At 39.7% G+C, this 22,975-nt stretch overlaps 1 protein-coding gene across 1 annotated transcript in view; it reads left to right on the top strand.

Annotated features, from left to right (window-relative positions):
- Ctnnd2 (catenin delta 2) overlaps positions 1 to 22,975 on the top strand; it is an 869,206-nt gene that overhangs the window by 452,522 nt on the left and 393,709 nt on the right. Inside the window, exon 6 of the mRNA XM_048814198.1 lies at positions 12,029 to 12,234. Coding sequence (XP_048670155.1) covers positions 12,029 to 12,234 — 206 coding nt within the window. The remainder of the gene's footprint in view (positions 1 to 12,028; positions 12,235 to 22,975) is intronic.

The following is a 22,975-nucleotide window of genomic DNA, read 5'->3' as shown; positions in this document are numbered from 1 at the left end:
TACAAAATAAGACTGGGGATGTGGCTCAGTGGTCCAGTGCCCCTGAGTTTAAACCACCCCCCTCCAAAAAAAAAAAGTAAATTCAAAGACAAGGTAATGCAAAATAAAATAGAAGAGATAAATAAATGGCATAGAAAAATAAATAAACAGAATGGGTAAATATATGAATTTTTTAATTAAATGCCAGAAGATAATACCAAGCTTTCCTAGGTGAGAAGCTCTGCTACACCTGAGGAAAATGGAGAGGATTTAGCTTTCACTTTAGTTTTCCTGTAATATAAATTCAGAAGTCACCTACAGTGCTGGGCTGTGGTTCAGTGATGAAGGCTTAGAGGTTTGGGGCCCTGGTTGAGTCCCCAGTCCTGCCATACCAACTAACAAAAGTCACCTCAAATGACGTATCTTCATCACAGGGAAGCTAAATGCTTTGGTAGAGCTTTTTCCAAATATATGTGGTAACTGTTGAATTTTTGTTTTTCAGAAAGATTATTTTTTTTTGTATTATTGTATACAGAATTACTTGAAGACTGATATAGGATTTTAGTTCATTATTCTTTTTTTATAAGTTCTTGCATCCAGGTTGAAAGAAAGGAAAAGAAACCAAACGAAACATATAAACCAAAGAAATTGCCACGTAATAAAAGCCCTACCCCAAAACCCTGCAATGGGGCTTGGAACCACAGTGAAATAGAGAATATGGTTATCCTTCAGAAACATTCTCAACTTTTTCAGTCACTTTCAGACTGAAGTAGCTGAGTAACATTTAGAGAAATAATTTGAAAATATTGGGTAGATAGCATCATTTTGGAGATCAATATTGCCAATTTTAAGTGTTCATAAGGCTATAAAATAAAAATCTCAATTGCTCTGTGTTTCAGTTAGAGTCCAGATGGGATATAGAGAGTCTACACACACAAAAAAAAAACTTAACTGAAGAGAACTGAATTAAGGAACTCTTTGCACAGGAATGGGCGAGATTAAGGGAACACAGTGAATGTTGAGATTCACGGGGTGTAGCAATGACCAAAAAAATAAAAGCCCTCACCACCCTCACACATGGAGGGACCACTGGTGCCCGCAGAGTTGAGAAGAATGGAGGCTGCAGGAGAAGGACTTTCCTAACTTCCTCCTCTCCTGGCCCCTAGTTTCCTTTCTGGGCCTCCTATTGGCCAAACCCAAGCAGCAGAGGCCAGAGAGCAGGGCATTGTTGCTGAGAGGATGGCCAGACAGTGAAGTGCCAAGTGAGGGGATTAATCAGCATGAATCTCTGCTAAATAGTAGAAGCATGCACCATGTGTGTCCTTGTCTGGAGGCATAGCAAGTAGATATGCAGGGGCTCCTTGACACTCTCCATCTAATTAGAGAAAGCACATCAGATGCTGCTGGTCCCTTGTGATTATTCAATCAGTGGCTTCATTAAGCTGGAACAGTCATGAACTAGCTAATGCTAAATCGGGCCTGGCACCCTGCCCTTGAGAACCAGTCCCTTAATCCTAACTCAGAAGGGACTCAAACAATGCTAAATACGTCTAATCAAGCCCGAAAAGAAAATACTAAAAGGGAAAGCAATCTCAATCCCTAAGCACATCGTACTTAATTTGTTGTATTTAAAGCTTTTACAATTCTTCTTTCTGAGGTCCGGTTAAAATAAATTTTGAAGCATAGTAACCCTGTCTTCTTGACCCTGAGGCAAGTGCTCTGCCATCCTGACTTTATGAGGTCGTACACCTATAAAGGTTTTGCTGTACTTTAGTGTTTTTTAAAAATGCCATCTTAACAGAATGTAAATCATGTATACAGCCGTTGGCTTCCAACACTTTTTCATGACTGCCGGCTGCGTAATTTCAATTCTAACAAATATGTGTCACTGAGTCACTAGGAGAATGTTTTCAGAAATTGCAGTTGTTTTACTGAAACAAAACAAAGCCCACACATCGGCAACAAAGACAATTTACTGGCAGAACTTGCACCCATCAGCTTCTCACATAGGTTGGCCTCACCTGACACGGACCAAATAATTTATTTAAATTCAGAGATAAGCATGATTGCATTTTGACCAATAATTAACACATTATTATCATCAGTCAAAAATCAGAAATACAGAAAAATCAGAAATATGAAGAACAGCTTGGGGAAAAGGACTTACATATTTAGCCAGAAATGTGTTTAATATTATATTTCAAATGCTAATTATTTCTGTCTATGGCATATTAATAAATTGAAATTATACCATATTTTAGATAATTTTATTATTCAACAGGAAGAAAATCTTGGAAGCTGATATGTTCTAAACATTATGATAAAAACCTACATTGTTTTGATTTTTAAACCAGCATTTATTTTTAAATCAGGAATCAATTATATAGGTTACCATTTGAGCAGGTGGAATCCAAATAGAATAATCATATGTAATTTGGTGGAAGCAAATATATCATTCACTGTGGATTTACAAACTATCATTTTCATTTAATTATTGGGAATATACTTAGTTCACAAGAGACTCTGAAAGATCAGGTTATTAAAGTGCTATAAAATATTACTCTATATATCCCTATGTAATAATAATATTGAAAGTGAGAGACCTTCTGTGAAGTGCCTGTTTTCATAATTCCTGCAAAGTACAACACCAAAGAATGCAGAAGTAGTCTAGGCGTATAAAATTTTTATAAAAATTATAGTAATCAAAAATGAGAAGTGTATAAATCAAATTGGTCAGAATATAGAAATCATGGTCAGAGGAAATGGGCTGCTTTGTTTGCTTTGATTTCTGTTGTGTTAGAAGCTGTGTTCTCACATGGACCCAGTAGGGTGGAAAACTCTGGAAAGGGGTAGAAGCCCTAGATTCAAGTTCCCTCACTCCCTGAGTAGCCATAGACTGTCACCTGACCTCTGGCGAGCCTTCATCCTGGAACTGTGTCTGTTTAAGTTACTTGTCCAGTCTCAGATTGCTCCTTCCATTTGAAATCAGTTTATCATATGCTTCAATCCAGGCATGTGAAATCCAAACCTGATGGTAGTCCTTCTAGAATTTGGTCACCGTATCCAGGTCTAGGGTTGCCCAAGGCTTCGTTCGTCCACTTGATTCTGTTGCAATTCACTGGTACTTACTTGCGCAGCCACCTTTACTGTTTGACGCCAATAGGAAGTTAGTGGTGGTGGTGGGGGCGGGGGAGTGGAAGTCATGAGCAAAATCACAGAGAAAACACAAAGATAGCTCATAGAAAGAAAGAAAACCTTTCAGGAAGCTGTAATTATCTTCTCTTTCTACTTGGTTTTCAGCTAATGTTCAATTTCTTTTTCTTAGATTTAACTTAGATTTCCTTCTATCACAGAGACATTTAAGGAGCTTGTTATACTTTCTCTAAAGAGGTCACCAGCTCAGCAGCAAAACTGGGAGTTGAAGGGACCCGCAAAGGCATACTGGAGAAGGAACTCCTTATCCATTGCCTACACAAGAGAGAGTTATACAAAGTTCCCATTAAACACATCAGCTGGGATTAAGCCCCAAGATTAGTCTCTGGTAAAAAATATTCTGGTTTTGAAATTGCAGAGGCACCATAGATGCCCAGCATATAAATGTGAGGAGGTACCCAAGACTCTTTCAGGGACCCTCAAAATCAAAGGATCTTCACAATATTGAGGTTACTAATCTCTTCTTGCTTTTTCTCGAGCAAATGCTCAGGTGTGTTTGTTGAGAGAACCCATGGTGTGTGACAGCACCAGTGCTCTCTGACAGTTAAGGAAACATGCTGCATGTTGTTCTGTTTTTTTTGTTTTTTGTTTTTTGTTTTTTTTAGCTTTTCCAATAAATAGCATTATGTAGAACTCACGTTGATAAAAGCTCTCAGGATCTTCAATAATTGTTAAGAGTACAAAAGAGTTATAAGACAGGGAAGTTTGAGGACCACTAGGGTAAACATCAAAGGGCCAAGAAAGTCTTCATTGTGAAAAGATGTATGTCCAAGACACATAAATAAAATGTGATTAAGTGCACAAGCAAGTCATGTGGATATGAGGGAGTAAGTGCCCTTCTTGCCCAATCAGCAACTGCTTTGTGAACTCATGTCACCCCGTTAATCAACTGTGGCATTTGCTAAAGTTAGCTTCTAAGTTTTGTTTTCTTCAAGACAGATTTATGTTACTTCTCTATTTCTCCCAACAATGATTGATAATGAGAAATAGGAATCTACCTTCATCAGCTCATTATTTTACAAAGAAATATATAAAGATTTTTCTTCTCTGTGCAATGTTAATTCTTTAATGATCAATAATCTGGAGACAAATTTTTATAAGGAAATAGTTGGGAAACTGGAGTAACTATAAAAACATTATTTGTTATATTATCACCTACAACCCTATGAGAGTCCGTAAGACTCTTCAGTTACACATTTTGAACTATAAAGTTATACATTTGACATTTGTCTTTTCTGGTAACTGCCATTTTGCTCAGTTTCCCCCCTTGAATATAGATCTAAAGAAACAGTGAGATGCTACATATTGTCAGCACATGACCAATCTTAACTTTATTCATTTCAAATAGTCAAACTTGAAAAATCATACTAATTAAGTCAATAGCATTGGTTGAATCTTAATCAATTTAAAATCCAAATGGGTGATTCTGTGTTCCTGGGACCACTAAAGTTTTAATTTTCACCTAAAGCATTATGCATGGAAAGCAACTGATCAGATGAAATAGGTATTCTGGAGACAGAGACATAGAAATTAAATTTAAGAGCGCACCTGCTCAGAGAACAGCCACATTGACTGTAAGCTTCCTTGCATAACAAGCCCCTTGAGCTTTCCCCTCAGTTAATTTTTGGAATCCTAGATGGCTGTACCACTATTTTCAGGCAACCTCCTCAGTGGAACTCCTGCAAATGAGCTTTATAAGTTACTAATGAAGCTCAGGAGAAAACAACTAGCTTACCACCACCAGCCGCCTCTTATTCCAAGTAAGTTTGTAAATTGACGAGTTCTTCCAGAATCCATAAAAAATAAACTGCTGCTGTAAATGAAGCTGATTTAGTGGCACAGTTTAAGCAGAGTCTGTATTTTTTACTCTTCAGAGTGAATTTGTGGTTAGATAGAACTAAAGTGCTCTGAACAGATTTAAATTTGTCAGTAATCTTACAAATAATCAACAGTTTTTCTCATTGATTTTGTAATTTATAATAACTGCTTCGATACAATCACCACAACTTATTTCCTTTATCCTTACCTAGCATCGTCTATGAAATATGTTCCCTTTCTCTGTATTTGACATTACTCAAATAATTTACTCTCATTTAAAAAAATAATAATAACCTTCAAATCATTTTTAACCTTCCACGAAGAGTAGGTAGCAAGAGGGTAGCAATGAATGTAAATTGCTCGTCAGTGATAGAGGTGTGTGGATCCTGGTATGCTCATTTTTCATGGCCTACCTAAAAATGTTTTTAAATCATTTTGAAAAAATCAATTTAACCTAAGACTAAATAATGTAACTGTACTTCCTAATGGCATAAATTTAACCAAAGCTGATCTTTGAGATGTCAGCCCTGAACATGTGCCTCTCAATCTGTATGTTTAGATTCTTTTCGTTATCCTGAATTAGGGTCCTCATAAACATCCCCTTTGTTCCTAATCAAGATGCTACCCAACTCTACTACCTGATTTTGTTGTTGTTGGGGGCTTCTTGTTGGTGCTAAAATAATCCACTAGACGTCCCCTTATTCTTATGGCCCTGGCTTCCTCTACTGATGATTCTGATGTCTATACCTCTGCCCTAAAGGTTCATTTACTTAGAATCAAATCAAATGGATCTGCTTTCATCCTCCCATAATCAGTAATTTCTGGAAATTTACTGAAGATCTAGAGAGACAAAGCATGTCAAGTTCTTTTAGACCCAGTATTAAAATCCAGTGGGGTTCCTTTCTAGTAACAGTGCATGCATCTTCTCCTCCAACTCCATCCCTGAAGAAGTAAGCCTGTCCATCCCTGGACATCAAGTGCCCACACACACATCTCTTGCCGCTTACTACTCTGAAAGCACAGATATGCTCTTTCATTTCCTATTAATCATGTTCAAGACTGATGTCCAACTTAAGGAGACCAGAATCAGCAAGTCTGAGCAAACCCCTGAAGATGTGCGGAAACAGAAGCCATGCCCTGCCCGCATGCTGTCTGCTGCGTTATCTGAAAAGAAGTCCCTCTGGGTGGCAGAAAACTCTGGGCACCACTGCAGTGTGGATGGGTCCCCCTTCCAGGGATGAGACATTCCCACTCTCCTTTGCTTCCTATCTACTTATCTACTGAGTTCCCACAAGTGTTTCTCTTCCTAGGTCTCTGGACTACAGGCCTTCCTGCCAGCCTTGGTGCTCTCCTTCCTCAGTGACTGCAGCTTTTCTTTCCCTGCACAGCAAGAAATTCCTGATCTCTAGGCTCTCCTGCCTCTGAACACACTATTCTTCTGTTCTGTTCCCTAAGTGTCTATAACCTCTGCTTTCATCCTCTTTTCTTCCTCCCCAATTTCCTGTTGCCCTGTAATGCTGTGCACAGGGCCTCTGTTCAACAGTTAAAATTCCTTGGAGTCTGGTCTTTCAGAGTGTTAAGGGAGCATGGCAGGGGAGGGTTCATTTTCCCTAGGCAATCAAGCATCAGGACTGGCTGCCTGGAGGTGGTGACATTTAAAAAAACACTTGAAGTTTGGGAATGAGTTTTGAAATTTTCAGAGAAAGAAATTTCAGACGAGGGGAATAGGAAAATCTTTTACTGGATGCCAAAAGAGTTTAATTTTTCATTGCTTGGCTCTGACACTAGGTGCTTGTTTGTTTGTTCTATTTTTACCAAAAGCAGGCCATTTTAATGAACGATGCGTTCGATGTCTCCTTTGCAAATTGAAAGCTTAAAGAATATTGAAAGTAAACAATAAGTGATGTATGGGATGATGCTTTAACAAGATTTTCAGGAAAAACAAATCCCAATCAAGGTTTTATTATTATCAGACCATGTGGCTATGTAATTAGATGAGTAGATGATAATAATAATAACTGACATTCACATTGGAATTTATATTTTTCCAAGTGCTTTCACAGCCATTATCTCATTTAGGTGCTCAAATGTAGAGATAGTAAAATGTGCAGGGACAGAATAATGTTAAGGACATACAATCTGAAGCCAGCATGCAGTGTTTGAACCCCATGCCCACCACTAACTGTGGGCTCAGCTAGAGGGACCCTCAGTGCCTCCAGCATCAGAAGGAATGGCAGACGCTTCTGCACTGGGATGTGTTAAAAGTCAACAGGGTAGGAGTTGCCCAGGACAGTCCCTGGAACTTAGTAAGTACTCAGTCCCTGTTGGCTGGTTTTACTGTGACCTCCACCACTATGGTCATCACCCTCTCTGCCTACATGAACCTGAAGGAGGACTAGGGCCCAGGTCTGCAAGCATCTAGTCCTGGTTTATATTTTTTTTACCCCCAACATATACCAGTCACTTCATTAGCATGACCATGACTTAAAAATGCCATATTGGAGGCCTTGGGCATTTTCTGTATTATTACACAGTGTGTCTTTTTATTACACTTTACTGTATTCTGGGACAGAAACTTAGGTAAAGCCAGCAAGAATTAATACTTCAGATAAAGTCTGCTTTTAAACTTGTGCAAACAGATCCAGTGCACATGGTCATGGAAACTAAAATATCTAGTTAATTGGATCAAAAGAAACGGTGTATTATAATGTCTTTGTTTATATGACCTATAAGTGGGTCTGGATTTTTATGTAAACGTTAGTATTTTGGCCTCTACATTCATTGAAGTAGACTTTGTTCCCCTGGTGGTAGACAGCAAGCTCCCCAGCTAGCACCTGAAATCTCCAAGCAGCAGTTTGCTGGGAAAGAACCGTAATCTGAGGTATGAAGAGTTCTTCTATGAACAAGAGGTCCTCCATTCAAGAAATACTTTTTCAGCCCTAACATGTTGTTGTGTGTATATTTGTGACTTCAATAAATGTGCTTGACCTTAGACAACAACTCCTGGACTTGGAGACAGAAGACCAAAATCTAAATCTCATCTTTAAATTATCACATGTACAACAGCAGCTGATAGCTTAACCTCTCTTTGCTTCTGTTTATACCTGTAGGATTAATGAAAAAGATAAAAGTATAATTTTGTTTGCAAGTTGTTGTGTTTTCTCTAATCAACTAGTGTATTTGAAAACCTATTGAGGCCAAAATATTTTACTAGAGATCCTTTTCAGGGGGAAATGCCATGGTGGTATGCACCTGTGATGCCAAATAATCTGGAAACTAAGGCAGGAGGATCTCAAGTTGGAGGCCAACCTCAGCAAGGTAGCAACAACCTGTCTCAAAATAAAACACTTACCTAGCATCACGAGGCCCTGGGTTCAATTTCCAGTACATCAAATAAACAGTTTTAAAAAGGTACTTTGCCCAGCAGCTCAGGAGGCTGAGGCAGGAGGATCATGAGTTCAAAGCCATCCTTAGCAATTTAGTGAGACACTAAGCAACTCCAAGAGACCCTGTCTCTAAATAAAATACAAAAGTATTTTTAAAAAATAAAAAAGGACCAAGAATATGGCTTAGTGGTTGAGTACTCTTGGGTTCAAAATCCCTGGTACCAAATAATAATAATAATTAATAAAAAGGTACTTTGCTTCATGTATGTTCTTAAGTTAGTGGGATCAACTATATAGTTTCCTTGAGATCTTTCCTCTGCTCAGTGGGAGATAGTGAGTTTTCATCAGACCTAGGACAGAAGAGTGTCCTGGGCATTATCACTTTGTCTGTAAATGGCATGACCTCCTCTCCTTTAAAAGGTCAGTCTTTTTGAACAGGTCCCTGGGCTCAGGTACAAGGACTTTGCAGTGATGGGATGAAGTCCAGGATGGTCAACAAAGTCTTTGCAACCCCTCAGATGGATGTTCTGAAGATGTACGTGCCAGAACATGGCTTTGCTTTCTCCCACCTAGAAGGGCTTCATGACTCACTGTAGCTCACAGTTCAGGTTTCTCTGGAAGCAACCAATTGCACTAAGACAACATGTCCTTTCCCCAGCTGGAATCTTAACACCCAGCCTCTCCCTCTTCCCTACCACATCTTCCACATTAGCCATTTCCAGCTCCAACAGCCTGATTTACCTCTAGCTCAAGCAAGAACTGATGTAAACTCAAAAGTTCTGGAGAAAAAAAAATAAAGTAAAAAACTATAAATGCTTTTAAAATCTTTGGCACATTTGTATTTTCTACCTCAATGCACAGTAATGTTGATAAAACTAATTGAGAGTTAGTTATACGCAAATTTTACTCCCATTATAAAGTAATTAAGAACTGTCCTATCGTTTTAACCTTTTTCATATTTTCATCCATCTATGCTTTTCAAAACTGGAATGAATAAATAGGGTTGAATCAGTACCTAGTGAGCAGTGGAAAGAATCATTCTCAAACTCACCCTCGGCTTGCTATTGTCCCTGCGGTTCTGTCCTTGCCAGGTGATGTCAGTGTTGTAAAATGATGATCTATTGCTCATTGTTGCAATTACCTTTGTCAGAGCACATCTAGACTTCAGCACTTGAGATGTTTGAACAAAATAATGAAATAGAGAATCTTGGTTTGTTTTCATTGAGTATTTATCAAATACACAGCTGATTCTACAACAGACGATCAGATTTGATTATTCCATGACATATTTTTTAGAAGCAAATTAATTTAATTGAATTTTTTTTTTTTGAAAAGGGACTTTACATTGTCATCTAAAACTCCTGCCAAGCATCATTTGTAGGTTTCTGGAGATAATTGTTTGAACCTGTTTAGAATACACAGAATTATTTTGCTTGCTAACTACATATCAAGAAAGTTCATCAGAATAAATTCACAATCTAGTCGAAAGGCAAATAATTAGGCATGCACCTATTTTCCTTTATAGACTCCGTTAAAATACATAAAATTAAAGATCATATTTTACTTCATCCTATCGACTTTTGTGAAGTCTGTGTACTGCTGCGTGTCTGCTGTAACCTTCATTGCCTTTGAGATGCATTATTGTGGGGAAGATGGCGTGGCCAGTACAGACTATTATGTCCTCAGTGGACTGTCCTGAAAGAAATAGCCCATGGAAGCCACAGTGGGAAGCTGCCCATTAGCAGGTACAATGGTCACCATTAACCTGAAAGGGCCTTTGCTCTTCACCATAGCTCACTCTTCTCCATTAGGATGTGACCTTCAGCAGGGACCAAGGGTAGCACCCGTGGCCAAAATCCATCACCACCCCGCCAGTGCTGACTTCCTCCTCTTCCCTATGGGTAGTCCTCATGTGCCACGGTCCTCAACAGTGTCCCCTCCCTTGCCTCCCAAAGGCTCTCCCATATCTCAGCAGATACATTGCCAGGACCTTTAGAGAACTCCCCTTGCTGCTGAGCCTGGCAGCTTCCACTGCAGCGATGGAGACATGTCCCTGGCATCCAGAATGAGATTCTGAATGCATCTCTCTCCAGAGACTTGTGTATCTGACCATTAGGCCTGCAATACCTTCAATATGCATTAAATGGTTTTTGTACAGACTATTGGAAACTTAACCATCTGGTATATACTATTTTCTTGGGACTATATGCTTTAAATTAAAAGAAAAAGAATTATAGCTGTACTTTTGTTATGCCCTTTATAATGAAGTTGGAGATGAATGGAAACATTTCTGTTTTCTTGTTTGACTTTTTTTCCCCAGAAACTACATCACTTACAAAATACCAAGTCTTTTTTATATAAGCTAATTGCCTTATTATTCAATATCCTGTGCTTTTAAAAAACAAAGGATCTATATGTTGTTTAGAAGTTCCACCAGAGAATCACAAGGAAAAGGAAAGACTTAAATGGCAAAGTTCACGTGCATAAAAACAATGTGTTCTCTTATGCGAGACCAGTCTGTCTCATGTCAAATCTAGGCTGTCACTTACCTTAAAAAGGAATAAATGGAAAATGCTCATGCTTATTAGAAATGATGCTACTGTCTAAAACAGACAAAGGAGGGGACCAAGGATGGTTTAATGGGTAGAGGACAGGCGATGTTATATTATTACCATTCATCAAAAATGCACCTTTGTACTGTGTTACAAAGAAACATGAGAAAACTTGGATGGCTTATCACACTCCTCTTACCTCGGCTCCCTCTTAAACACACAATGCAAACTAGCAAGTACGTTTCTGTTCCCCGATGCTCCTTTTAACACTCAAAGTGAGTATTAAATTTGATTTTTGAAAATTTGCCTGAAAAGAAAATCGGTAAACCCTTGCAAGGATCCTATCTACACAGAGCATAAAAAAAATAACACACCATTTCATATGAAATGGTAATTAAATTATGAGGCCAGGACCTGATTCTCATTTATTCATCCCTTGTATTATCAACCATGTTAGCGGCACCAATTTTAACACTGTGTCTTCTCTTTGTTCTACTACTGAGCGATGCTGTGATGGCAAAGATAACTAGTTATCAGAGATTATGTGAGATCAGGGTGAATTCTACATTGTATGAAGAGCTATTAATATTTTAAACACTATCTACCCTTCTGGCAATGAGGTATTACATCACTATTTATACAATGGAATTTGTCACTGATTGGAAGGTTTCAAGTGTTACAGCATCTTGATCATTATCTGGGAGATGTAATTATATTAACACAATTAACATGTACTGAAAGCTAGACTTTTACATTATTTCATATGTTTCTGATATTGTATGATCCAGAAATAACTACTTGATTAACTAATTTCTCCAATTAGAAGTGTCTCTATGTAGGTCAGGATGAGATCATTTGAAAAGTCTACTCCTTTGAGAACTTTTAAACCGCCAAAAAAAAAAAAAATCTCATTTGTGAGCTGAAGTCGAATTATATGGTCATTTTAGTTCTCAGAATTCAAAGCATAGATGGCTGGAATCATGTGCATGTGATAATTCTAGGCTACTCTCAATAAATAATACATGTCATTTCTGCTTCACTGAGACTGTCACTGACTGCTTTAAATGACTTTCAATGCAGGGCCCAGCCTGCTCTCCCAGAGTGCACTTCAGCTCAATTCCAAACCTGAAGGGTCTTTCCAGTATCCGGCCAGCTACCATAGCAACCAGACTCTGGCCCTGAGTGACACAGCCCCTTCGCAGCTCCCAGCCCGAAGCACTCAAGCCCGAGCTGGGGGCCAGAGCTTCAGCCAGGTATGTGCCCTTTGCTGTATTGTGTCGGTGGGCTCCTAGGGAACAGGTAGAGATGACGCGTGCAAAGGATGCGGTGACCCAGCTTGCCTTTCAGATATCCCATAACTTAACAAAGATCTCCTTGGTGCTGTGAATGAAGGAAGGGAGTAGTAAAGTGCACTTGTAAAGTAACACTGGAGATTCAACGTGTCTTCTTTAGGAATATCTGTGAGTTGCTCTTGCATGCTGCATATATTTAGCTGCATGAATATGCAAATGGGCTTTGAGTTGCTGTATCCATGTCTATATGTAATGGAAGTATAATATATGCTCTGAATTTGTCAGTGCTCCTGGAAAAAAACCCTGAGCATTTTTTTTCTCTTAAAAAAAAAACAAAAACAAAAAAAACAAGAATGCAATTATTCTTTGTGGTTAGTCTTCTCAAGGAACACAGTGTAAATGTGTAATCAAGTATATGGAACTATTCTGTAGATAATTATAATTAGTTTAGGAATAGTTACACTTTGTTTAGTATGGTTTTGAAGTGTTCCCTTAATGTTTTCTTTAAGGCCTGGGCTTGTTCTTATACTTTGACTGCATAAATTTATTAGCTGCCTTCAAAACCAATGCTTGGTTAAAAAAAAAAAAAAAAGAAAGAAAGAAAAGAAAAGAAAGAAAGAAAGAAATCAGTACCAACCTGGAAATGATTTCCAGAAAAAATGTATGTGTTGTAATACATATATGTAGCTAATATTTGGGTTTTGATGATTTTGTGGTGCAAGGTATGTTCTATCAATTCGCCAGAGTTAATGTATCAGAGGGCTATCTTGTATATTGCAATTTTAAACTTATTTTCAGTGGCATAATGCACATTTTAAATTCTGTAAAATGTTGGTGGACCTTTATTTTATTCATTTATTCATCTGTAGTGCTGAGAATCAAACCTAGTGCCTCACACATGCTAGGCAAGTGCTCTACCACTAAGCCACCACCCCAGCCCCAACATAATGCACTGTTAATCTCTGTGCTTTTACTGCTAGAATGAAGGACCCCCCTCCCCAGTCACCTTGTTAGCTGACATTTCTCAGGCACCACCTCTGCCTCTATCTTACTGGCCCCACTACCCATCACCAGCCCCTGTAACCCCTAGGTCTTTATCTTCTGTGCAAATGTCTTCTTGTTATTCTTCCCTATGTACTCCCAATGAAACAGAAAGCTGCCTGAGGGCAGGACCTTCTCCATCCTTGTACCAGTAGCCCCTAGCAAGCCTCATGAACACAAGAAATGTCTGCAGAGAGGCAAGAGGCAAGGAAAATTAGATTAGCCTACTGCAGGCACAGTCAGCTGCTCATTAATGTGACATTAACATTACTGAAACACATATTGAAATCTGTCATTGCACTACAATTATTAAAGTCAGATGATTTTCTCGGCAATATTATTAGAAACAGGACTGCCTTCTTCCAGCAACGCCCTTGTCCACGAGTAGCTTTGCCCCTTTTACCTTCTTGTGATGCTAAGCTACAGGAAAGTGGATAAAACACAGTCAACACTGGGACAAAAGCCTGTCCTTCCACCTCACATGAAAAGTATACTTTAGGGTTTAATCATAGAGTGTTACTAAGCTGTAAAGATATCAAAAATGTGTATTTGAAGTCACCAGATATAGCTCAAAGGTGCCAATGAATGTGAATGCTCAGAGAGAGAACTTAAGTTTGAGGCCAAGGTTACTGGTATACTCGCCTACTTGGCAGATGGGTAGTTTGAACAAGTCTGAATATTCCAAACAAGGAGTCAAAATGTACTTGACAAGCAGAGCAGAGAGTGTTGCTAAAAATCTGAACTATTTCTATAGCTCCAGGTGGTGATGGCACCATGATTCACTCTAGTTGTGCACAGCAGTGTGAAAGCCATTTTTTTTTTTATTGAGTCTCTGACAGGACCTGTGACTTGAAAGTAATTTCAGAGAAATGTTGAAACAGTAGGCCAGAACTTTCACTCCACATTCGGAGTTATGTCCTTGGAAGAAGGGAGGCCATGTCCCACTCCAATAATGTCTGCATTGTTCTACCATGGAGTGGTTTTGAGAATCCTGTGATACTTTCTTTTCAGATCATGAATGGCATGAAGTCTTTCCTTTAAGGCTAGGTTCATTTTTAGAGTGTCTTGTAGTTGTAAAGTGATACAAGGGCTGGTGAAATGCCAGTTAATACTAGCAGATGCCCAGCCTAGTGACCGAGGTCAATAGTCAATCAACACAGATGTATTTTATATTTTCATTGCTGTTGTTTTAAAAAAATGTCTTTCTAAAATAAAGCAAATGGTTTTCTGACTCTCAAATCATATCTGAATGCAGTTTCAAAGGAATATCATAAATGTTCGAGATTCTAGTTTTACTTTTGTAAAAGCTCTAGTTTATCCACTATAATAAATGTTTACTGAGGGGCCATCACCAAGCTCTCTGATCGGCCCTGGTGATGCATGTCATCTGTATTGCCCATTGATTCCATTCTAGGGAAAAACTACAAGTCACAAAAATTGCCATAAAATACTAGTTATCTTGTGTTACTCCCAACTAAGACCCTTAAAAGTGGATTCTCAGACTCTGGGAGAAGTTCATAAAGCTGGGTTGGAGGAGAGCAAGTGTCCAGCCCTTCCCACCAGCCCTGTCTGGGAATCAGCATGAGCAGTCACAGCTCTCTTTCTCCACACCTGGCTCTCTGCTCAGCCCAGCTGCAGGCTCCTACTGGCTCTGCAGATTATCACTGCATCCCTAGCTTCTTCCTCCAAGTCAAACTGTGCCTTTGTGGGGGCTCCTTTGAGGAGCCTCAATCAAAACAGAGGGGCTCTTCCAGTTATATTCATATATCTCTGGGTTATTCTTTGAAGCATACAATATATTTATTGTGTGTCCAATGATGCCGGGAGGCCCATATGGTTGGCATGGAGTAGCACATTCTAGCAGCAGGGATGGGGCTTCAGAAAATGAACAGAGTGGATGAGCAAACTCCCTAGTATATTAGAAGGTGATAGTTTCTATGGGAAGGAAATAGACTTGCAATGAGGTAAGCAAGATTCAAAGGACGAGGTGGAGTGTGACACAATAGGAGACCCTGTAGAGAAGATGTTTGGGCAAAAATGTGTGACTCTCTGGGGTACAACAAATGCAGTGGTTGCCATATGAGCAGTCTGGTAAGTTGACAGGACAACTAGAAGAAGGTGTGGGAGTTGGCAGGGTGATGAGGGAGATAGGTGGTCATTGTGAGGGCTTGGCTTCAACTTGGAGAAAGGTGAGGAGAATTCTGAGTGGAGGAACAGTGTGATCTGCCTCATGCAATAAAAGCATTGCTCTGCCTTAGCACATGTCATATCCTATAGCCACTTGCAGGGAAGTTTATTTCTTCCCATCAGGTTGCCTCAATGCAAAAGCCATTCTCCATATCCCCAGGAACTCACCCAGAGTTCACCAGATATCCATCAGGATCCTCCAGCATCCGTCAGATTGTTTATAATTATGCAGCCAGGGTTGTGCAGGAGCAGGTCAGAAGATTAAGAGGTTGGCCATCCTGCAGGTTTTGCTGCTTCTCCTCTTGCGAAATGTCCTATGGACTGTGTGCAATTCTGAGTATACAACTTCTGTCATAGAGGAGCCACTCTAAAAAGGTGGGTTTCTCCCCATGTGTACACATAAAATAGTCTCACCAAGCAGTTCATCCCTCAAAGAAACAAAATACACAAGAAATGTGAGAGTGTACATCTGTAGGCAGAACACTGGAAAAGTAGTACAGGAGCCTCAAGATATTTAAACCATTTGCATGTCCTTCAGCAGAAATGAAGTATGGGCACAATTGTAATCCTAGGGAAATGGCCCACTAGCTGCAGGAAATTGAGAATTGTGTGATAGTTCTCTGAAATAAACCTATGCAATAGTGGATATTCTAGAAAAGCAATAAGCTTTTTGAGAAGCAGAATTGCCATTTCTTTGTGATTTGGCCTCTCCATTTATTGCTGCACTGACTTTTATCTCTTGAAGTCCTCACTTACACTGTATCATAATTATAAATATACCATCTGCTCACTTCTGCCAGAAGCCGATGCATTTGCTGTTGGAACACTGGAATTTGCTTTTTGGTGCACACTCAGGTGGAGGTGGACAAGGGGCTGGGGAACCATGTGAATGGTGACAAGGTAGACCTTGGAGACCCACTTGGTGCAGAGGAGGATCCAGTGGCCAGGAAGCAGCTACTGCATTGATCCTGGATAGCCAAGGGTTGCAGAGGCCACTGTCATAAGGTCACTCCAGTTTGCTTAATGATGAAAGCAGTTGTCCTTAGGTGATACTTTCAGGAGAAAAGTCACCAACAAACTTGGAAAACAAACTTAGGTATTTTTAGTATAGAGTGCATATATCATGCAGCATTTAGAGCGGAAATCATTATGTTTTACATATTTTCCTTGGCATGTTTTTGGGAAATTGGCAGGATATTTTTTAAGCTGTTTTTAAGATGATTACCTATTATAAATCTCCATGCCTTGCTTTACTTTAAAATCTCTCTCGATTTTCTCTTTTTGGTATATTTAATCTGGCTTTAACAATTGAAACATTCTTATTGCAGGGAGGGTGTGTTTGTGTTTTATTAGAGCATTTCCTCTTCTGAGCAAATATTTGGATTATTAGTGTTATGCTAAGTGGGCCTCCTTCTGAAACAAAAGTTTTATGTAGTGACTTGGGAAAATGAGTACCTTGCCAATCCCCCGCTGAGTGGCAGGAACAGTATTATCTACAAGACCTGTCTCTGGCTCTCCATTCCTCTCTAAGGCAAAAAGGAAGCCATGAAGGTGGTCTCTGTTGTTATCACCAGCTTTTTAATTGCTCTTTTGGGTCCTTTTACCTGAGATGTTTCCATCTGAGGAAAGGAATTCCCTTCTAGTGCCTTAGGATTTCAATTAATTAAGTTTAATTTGCTCTGGGCCCTGCCTTCCAGTGTCATAAAGGGAGAAAGTCCTTCTGAAGACTGTTGCAAAGAGAATTTACCAAATCATGTGAGCAACAGTAGTTGTGTTGAAGCAACTTTATTAAACCCCAGCAGTGATCAGGAGATACAACTTATTTGGGGATTCAGATTCATTCTAATAGAACATTTTATGTAAAACCCAAATTAGGTGGCTACATTTGGAGTTGCATTTCAAAGTTGTGAGAGTTGATGGCCGTGTCCACATCTGATAGATGTGCCCTAGGAAAGTGAAAGGACTTCTCAAGAACTGCATAGACATGGCAGTCCTAAATCACATTATCAGATCATTGTCAGTTAAAGATGTATTTCTTTGAAGATGCCATTCTAGTGCTCTGCCTTTTCATACTCAGAACTTACTCCCGCCTTCCTAACTCAGAGCAAGAGTGCACATCAGTTGTCCTGGTTACTTTCTCTCCACCACTTAAACCTTGTGGCCACTGAAGCCTTCCACATCAATGCAGTTCCCACAAACCCCAAACCAACCCACTCCTCACCCCCTAGGGGCCACATGTGTGTCCAGCTCTTCCCAGGCTTTCCTTTGAGATGTGCCATACAAAGCTTTTCTTCTCATGGCCTGAGCCTGCCCATAGCACTGCTGCCAACGGTGACGCCATCTTCAACAGAGAATCACATCATTAGTGACAAGTTTGCCAGTCTGTTGTAACCAAGGAAAATGGGAAAGGATGAAAACAGTACATGAAGGAACAGACTGCTGATCAAAAGTCATTAAGTGTGGCTTTGGGAAGTCCATCTAGGGACTCCAGTTCTCCATTCTTGACATCCTTGGCCTGGCTGCTGAGCATTCTGGGCAAGCATCCCTGCTGTCCCAGAGTTAGGGGCCTTGATGACTGTTTCAGGAAACTTGGAAGGTCTTAATGTATCTTCACAAGAACTGCTCGTAAACCATGGATCTGCTTTATAAATGTGTTTCTGCTTACTGACATGGCTTTCTTGTGACTGGAAGTCAGGATTTCCTTAGAGATTTCTGGCTGTCAAGTTTCTTGTTAACTGGCAGCAAGCATTGAGTTTTTTCTTTCTTTTTATTTTGTTTTGTTTTGTTTGCTCTGCCAGCTCTCCAAAGAATGAGGATTAAATAAGTTTCCAGGTTCTGAGAATTTTCCCCTTCTGACCTCTTTGCCATCCCTGCTCCCTTTGTAGAAGACACAGCATGAAGATCAGGAAGCAACTGTTTAGTTATTGAGGCCAATATGACTTTCTGTTCCAAGGGCACCATATTCTCAGGGAATTGTTCTTACCCAAAAGAACAGTGCCATATTTGTGAGCAATAAAGTACACCGCACAAACAAAAATCCAACAATGCTAGGGCTCCAAAATAACATCAAAACAACATACTGCACCGAAGAGAAGCACTGAGAGCTCTTCAAGCATGCCCTTCATTCCTGCGTGGGTGAGGTCTGCTCTCCTTGGTGGCTTATTGAGTTAGTGACTGAGCATGCAACTTGAACACTATTAGTTAATGGCTGCTGGGAATGTGTATGCATTGCCTAACTTCCCTTTTCATTTTTTTTTTTACTACATTTTGAAAATACACCCTCCTGTTCAACAGCTTAATAAGATACATATAAACGTATCCCATGATTTCACAAGAAGCTGCAATGTACTACTAGGTGACACAGATACACACAAAAACACACATGCAAACATAGAATATAAAAGTTACAACCATAGAATATCCTAAATCTGACCCCTCCTGAAAGTTACATACAAGTGAAACATTTAACCTATAAGAGCTGTGATGAGTTAATGTTGCATAGTTTTCTTGATAAATTTCCCATAATGGCAAGAAGAAACAGATCTACCTTAAATATGTTCCAAACTCAGCCTATGAGAAGCTATTAAATCAGAGTCTCGACTTGCCAGGGTTGCTTGTGTCTGAATGATCTGCCACCTTTGTGAAACTTGTCAGTTTGAGCTGAGAATGAAGATACCAACTGGAATTGTCCCTGCCAATAGACCATAGTATGGAGTCAAAGACAGTATTAGGGTCAACCTGCTCCAAGTATTTCTAAAATTTACTTATTATCTTTCCTTTAAGGGTTTCATCATCAATAACAAACTGGCTTCAATTCTCATTGCATTATATACATACATTTCCAAAATTCCTAGGGAAAGAGTGCAAAGTAATCTCAAAAATAAAAAGTGAAATTTTACCTAAATTCCAACCTTTAAAATTAGATTTACATTTTTATCATATTAACACACTTTTGATATTGAAATGAACCTCTATGACAGGAAAGTGCATAAAATTCTTCATGTGTTGAAATTGGCTTATAGTATTTCTGATACAAGCCATCCTGTGGATTGTGCTGTAGGTCTGAAGTGGTGCCTATATATCACTAACTGGCTGAGAGTTATTAAATCAAGTTACATAACAAGAGAAAAAAGAAGCACAGAAGTGGAAAGTGGCCCCCAAAAGATTTGTGGTTTTGTCCAAATGACGTCACAGAATAAATTTCTCTATTTAACCAAAGAACGATTCTAAGGCACATATTACTCCATAAGCCATTGAAATGGAGTGTAGCACCCCTGGATTATTTATTTATTTATTTATTTATTTTAATTAGGTATATATGAAAGAAGAATGAATTTTGATTCATTGTCTACAATTGCAGCACATCTTTTCATTTCTCTGATTGTACATGATGTAGCGCTGCACCATATGTACAGTCATACATGTACCTAGGGTAATAATATCTGTCTCATTCCACCATCTTTCCTGGCCCCAGTCACATGTGGTTATGTAGATGTAAGTTAATTAAAATTAAGTGCTTACTAAAATTCAGTTCCTCAGTTGACTAGCCCCATTCCAGGCACTCAGTCGGCCTGTCTGTCCAGCTGCTGCCATACTGGAACCTAGAAATTTGGAATATCCCCAGTCCTGCTGTAGTCTCTCAGGCCTTGAGGTTGTTCAGACATCTCCCCCTGAGGCTGGCATCCTGGGAAAGCTCTTTGATTGATGTTGACTTTTTAGACAAATAGATTCAGGAGGCTTTTTTAGGGTTCTGTTTGAGTGCAAAGTGAACACCACTGCTTACTCTCTTAAAGATATGTAACATTTTATTGTTTTTATAATGTAAAAAATTATTGGAAGAATTTCACCAAGATCATACAATATGTAAAAGTGTTTTGCACTGGCCTCCATCACTTGTCAAAATATCTGGATCTAGTGTGGTGCTTCTCAACTCTTCTACAAATTTGGGGGTGATATAAGGAAACTTTGGAAACAACAATATTCAGCAGGGTTTTAAGACTCTAAGATTAGAAATTCCAACAGATTAAAAGAAAAATCGTTTTTCCTGTGAATGTATTCAAGGTTTTCCTGGAGCACAGATATTCTAATATTGAAATATCATGATAAATGCTGACTTAGTAATGTTTTAATTTACATTACTGTTAGTGTTTAATTTGTTCATAATTATGCTATTTGGTAGTAGCATCATTAATGCAGTATAAAGTAGTTATTAATGTTATATATCCAAGATACTGCAAAAAGTGTTTGCTTTGTTATAAGCAGGGACTTTTCCTTGATCCCTTTGTGTTCTATTATCCTCCTGTAGGAAGGTCTTTCAGAAATTCCTGTTGGAGGCTTTTCTGTCGCTTGCCAGCTAGGTTCTGCATGGTTGAATGTTGCTGAGGACCCTCAATAGGGAACCCCAGTAGAGCTTTAGAAGGAAAAGCTCTGTAGCTTAGTGGAACTTTTCAGACCAGCAGTGTCTCCCTTCTGTGGGATATTGTTAGAAGTGCAGACCTTCTGGGCCCACTCCAGACCCTCTGAATCAGAATTTCTTCTCTCAGTGGTTTCGAACTTTGTTGATCACAGTAATTACCTGGAGAGCCTGTTAAAGCACAAATCCCTGGCTCTTCCCCTGAGTTTTTGCCCAGTTCAAAGTATGGTGATGCCTCTGTGGATTAGGTGCCTCCCTTTGAAAACCACTGCTCCAGGGAGAACTAGTTCATATTTGGAATCACCTGGAGAGCTTCCAAAAAGTGTGATGCTTGGGTGGCACCTTCAGAGATTCTGAGTTGAATGGCCAGGGCAAGTCATAGGTATTGAAATATAAATATATATATTGTATTAGCTCCCCTGATAATCATAATAGGCAGCCAGGTTTGAGAAGCCCAAACTACTGGGAGAGAAGCTCTGAGCTTCTCCAGGTAATGCTGAACCCTCTCCCTGGGGATAGGGGGAGCACAGGAGTTCTGCACAGATTGTGCGCCAACCTCTACAACATAAAATCCCTGATTGCAAAAAGCCTGGGACCAGCCTTATAAACCACTTCTTCATTCATTTCACAAATATTCCCGGATTCTCTGCCATGAATCAGGCCCTGTTCTGGTTGCTGGAGACACTTTCATTTTACTTCCACTCCTACTGTTAAGCTCAAAATAGTTGTATGGATCGAGATAAATAATGCATTTATGAAAAAATATTTAATGATCCTATATAAGTAAATACATATAAATAAACACATACATACACCCACATATTGTAAAAAGAATGTCTTTCAACAACAGGTTCATCTCTCAAACCTCAATGGTCTTAACAGAGGATTTTGATGTTGCTCAATTAACTCCTCAATCTTCAATTGTATTTGACATCCCAGATACAATTTGGAAAGCTGTGTATGTAGGAATGAAAGTGCCCAGCCTATCACTTGCCAGTTGCCATCCCCAAAGGGTGGACAGGCATAATTGAAACTTTTAAGGGACAGCATCTGCTCATCTCTCCCCCTTTCCTCAGCTCACAGCTCTCTCCTCCCCACCCAAGCCACACTCCTCATTGCAAACCTTTCTTCATAGCTTCCCTCTCACTCTTTGTATAATCCTACCCCCTTTTCATACCAGTGGACTCCCAAAAGCATTCTGCTCCCCTGGGGAAAGCCTGGAAGATCGCAGACCTCCTGCCCAGAAGTAGTTGACAATACAGTGTTTTCATTCGAATGCAAATTTGTCTCTGGACCAGATTCAAGGAAAGTGCTTTCCCCTCCAACTGTCTTCCCAGCTCCACCCCAGCCCTTGGGGTCTTTTGTGTTGTTGTAAATAAATGAGAGGCAACTGGCTTTCAGTTGGAAGGCACAGCTGCAGGGGGGCTCTTAAAAGGAGCTAGATGCTGGAAGATTTGGAGCCCAATGTTAGAATCTAGAAAAGGGAGGCTTTTGAGGCTTTTCCTTTGCAATTGCTCTGACTTGTCTAGAATTTTTTTTCTTTTCTAAATACTGAAAAACTAAGCATATTTCTCTAGCTCTATATTTTTGCTCCTCCTGTAACTTTTCTTGTCTTAAAAAAGAAGAATCCATTCAACAGTAGCAGCAGAATAAATCCTAAGTATGTTTATTCTTGATGTCTTCCAGATAAGTATGCAACTTGGCCAATTTTGGAGGTTGAAAGTGTATCCTAAGATGATGGGGTGGGGGTGATATTTAGTGCCTGAATTCCTCAGTAAAAATAACAGTTTGGGAGTGCATTCAGGGCGATCACGATTGCCCGGTTGAATGGCCTTTTAAACCCGTTATGTGGCTTATGCCATGCCTCTTACTCCGGAAGCACCCCAAAATGTAAGCAGACACATGTCTCCTTAGCCAGACGTGACTCCCACCCTCCCGTCAGCAGGCCTCTGCTAGCTGGTGTCTTTCTGCTGGGAAAGGAACCTGCTTGGGAAGATTAGGGGGCGTGAGTTCGCGTCTCAGTGCGGGCGCAGCCTGGCTCCTGAGCGCTCAAGGTGCCCAGCCCTGCTGGGGCCGGCCTGGGCCGGGCGGGCC

This window comes from Marmota marmota, unplaced genomic scaffold (assembly GCF_001458135.2).
Source record: "Marmota marmota marmota unplaced genomic scaffold, marMar, whole genome shotgun sequence".
Taxonomy (NCBI): domain Eukaryota; kingdom Metazoa; phylum Chordata; class Mammalia; order Rodentia; family Sciuridae; genus Marmota; species Marmota marmota.
This window is presented reverse-complemented; position numbering and strand designations above follow the sequence as displayed.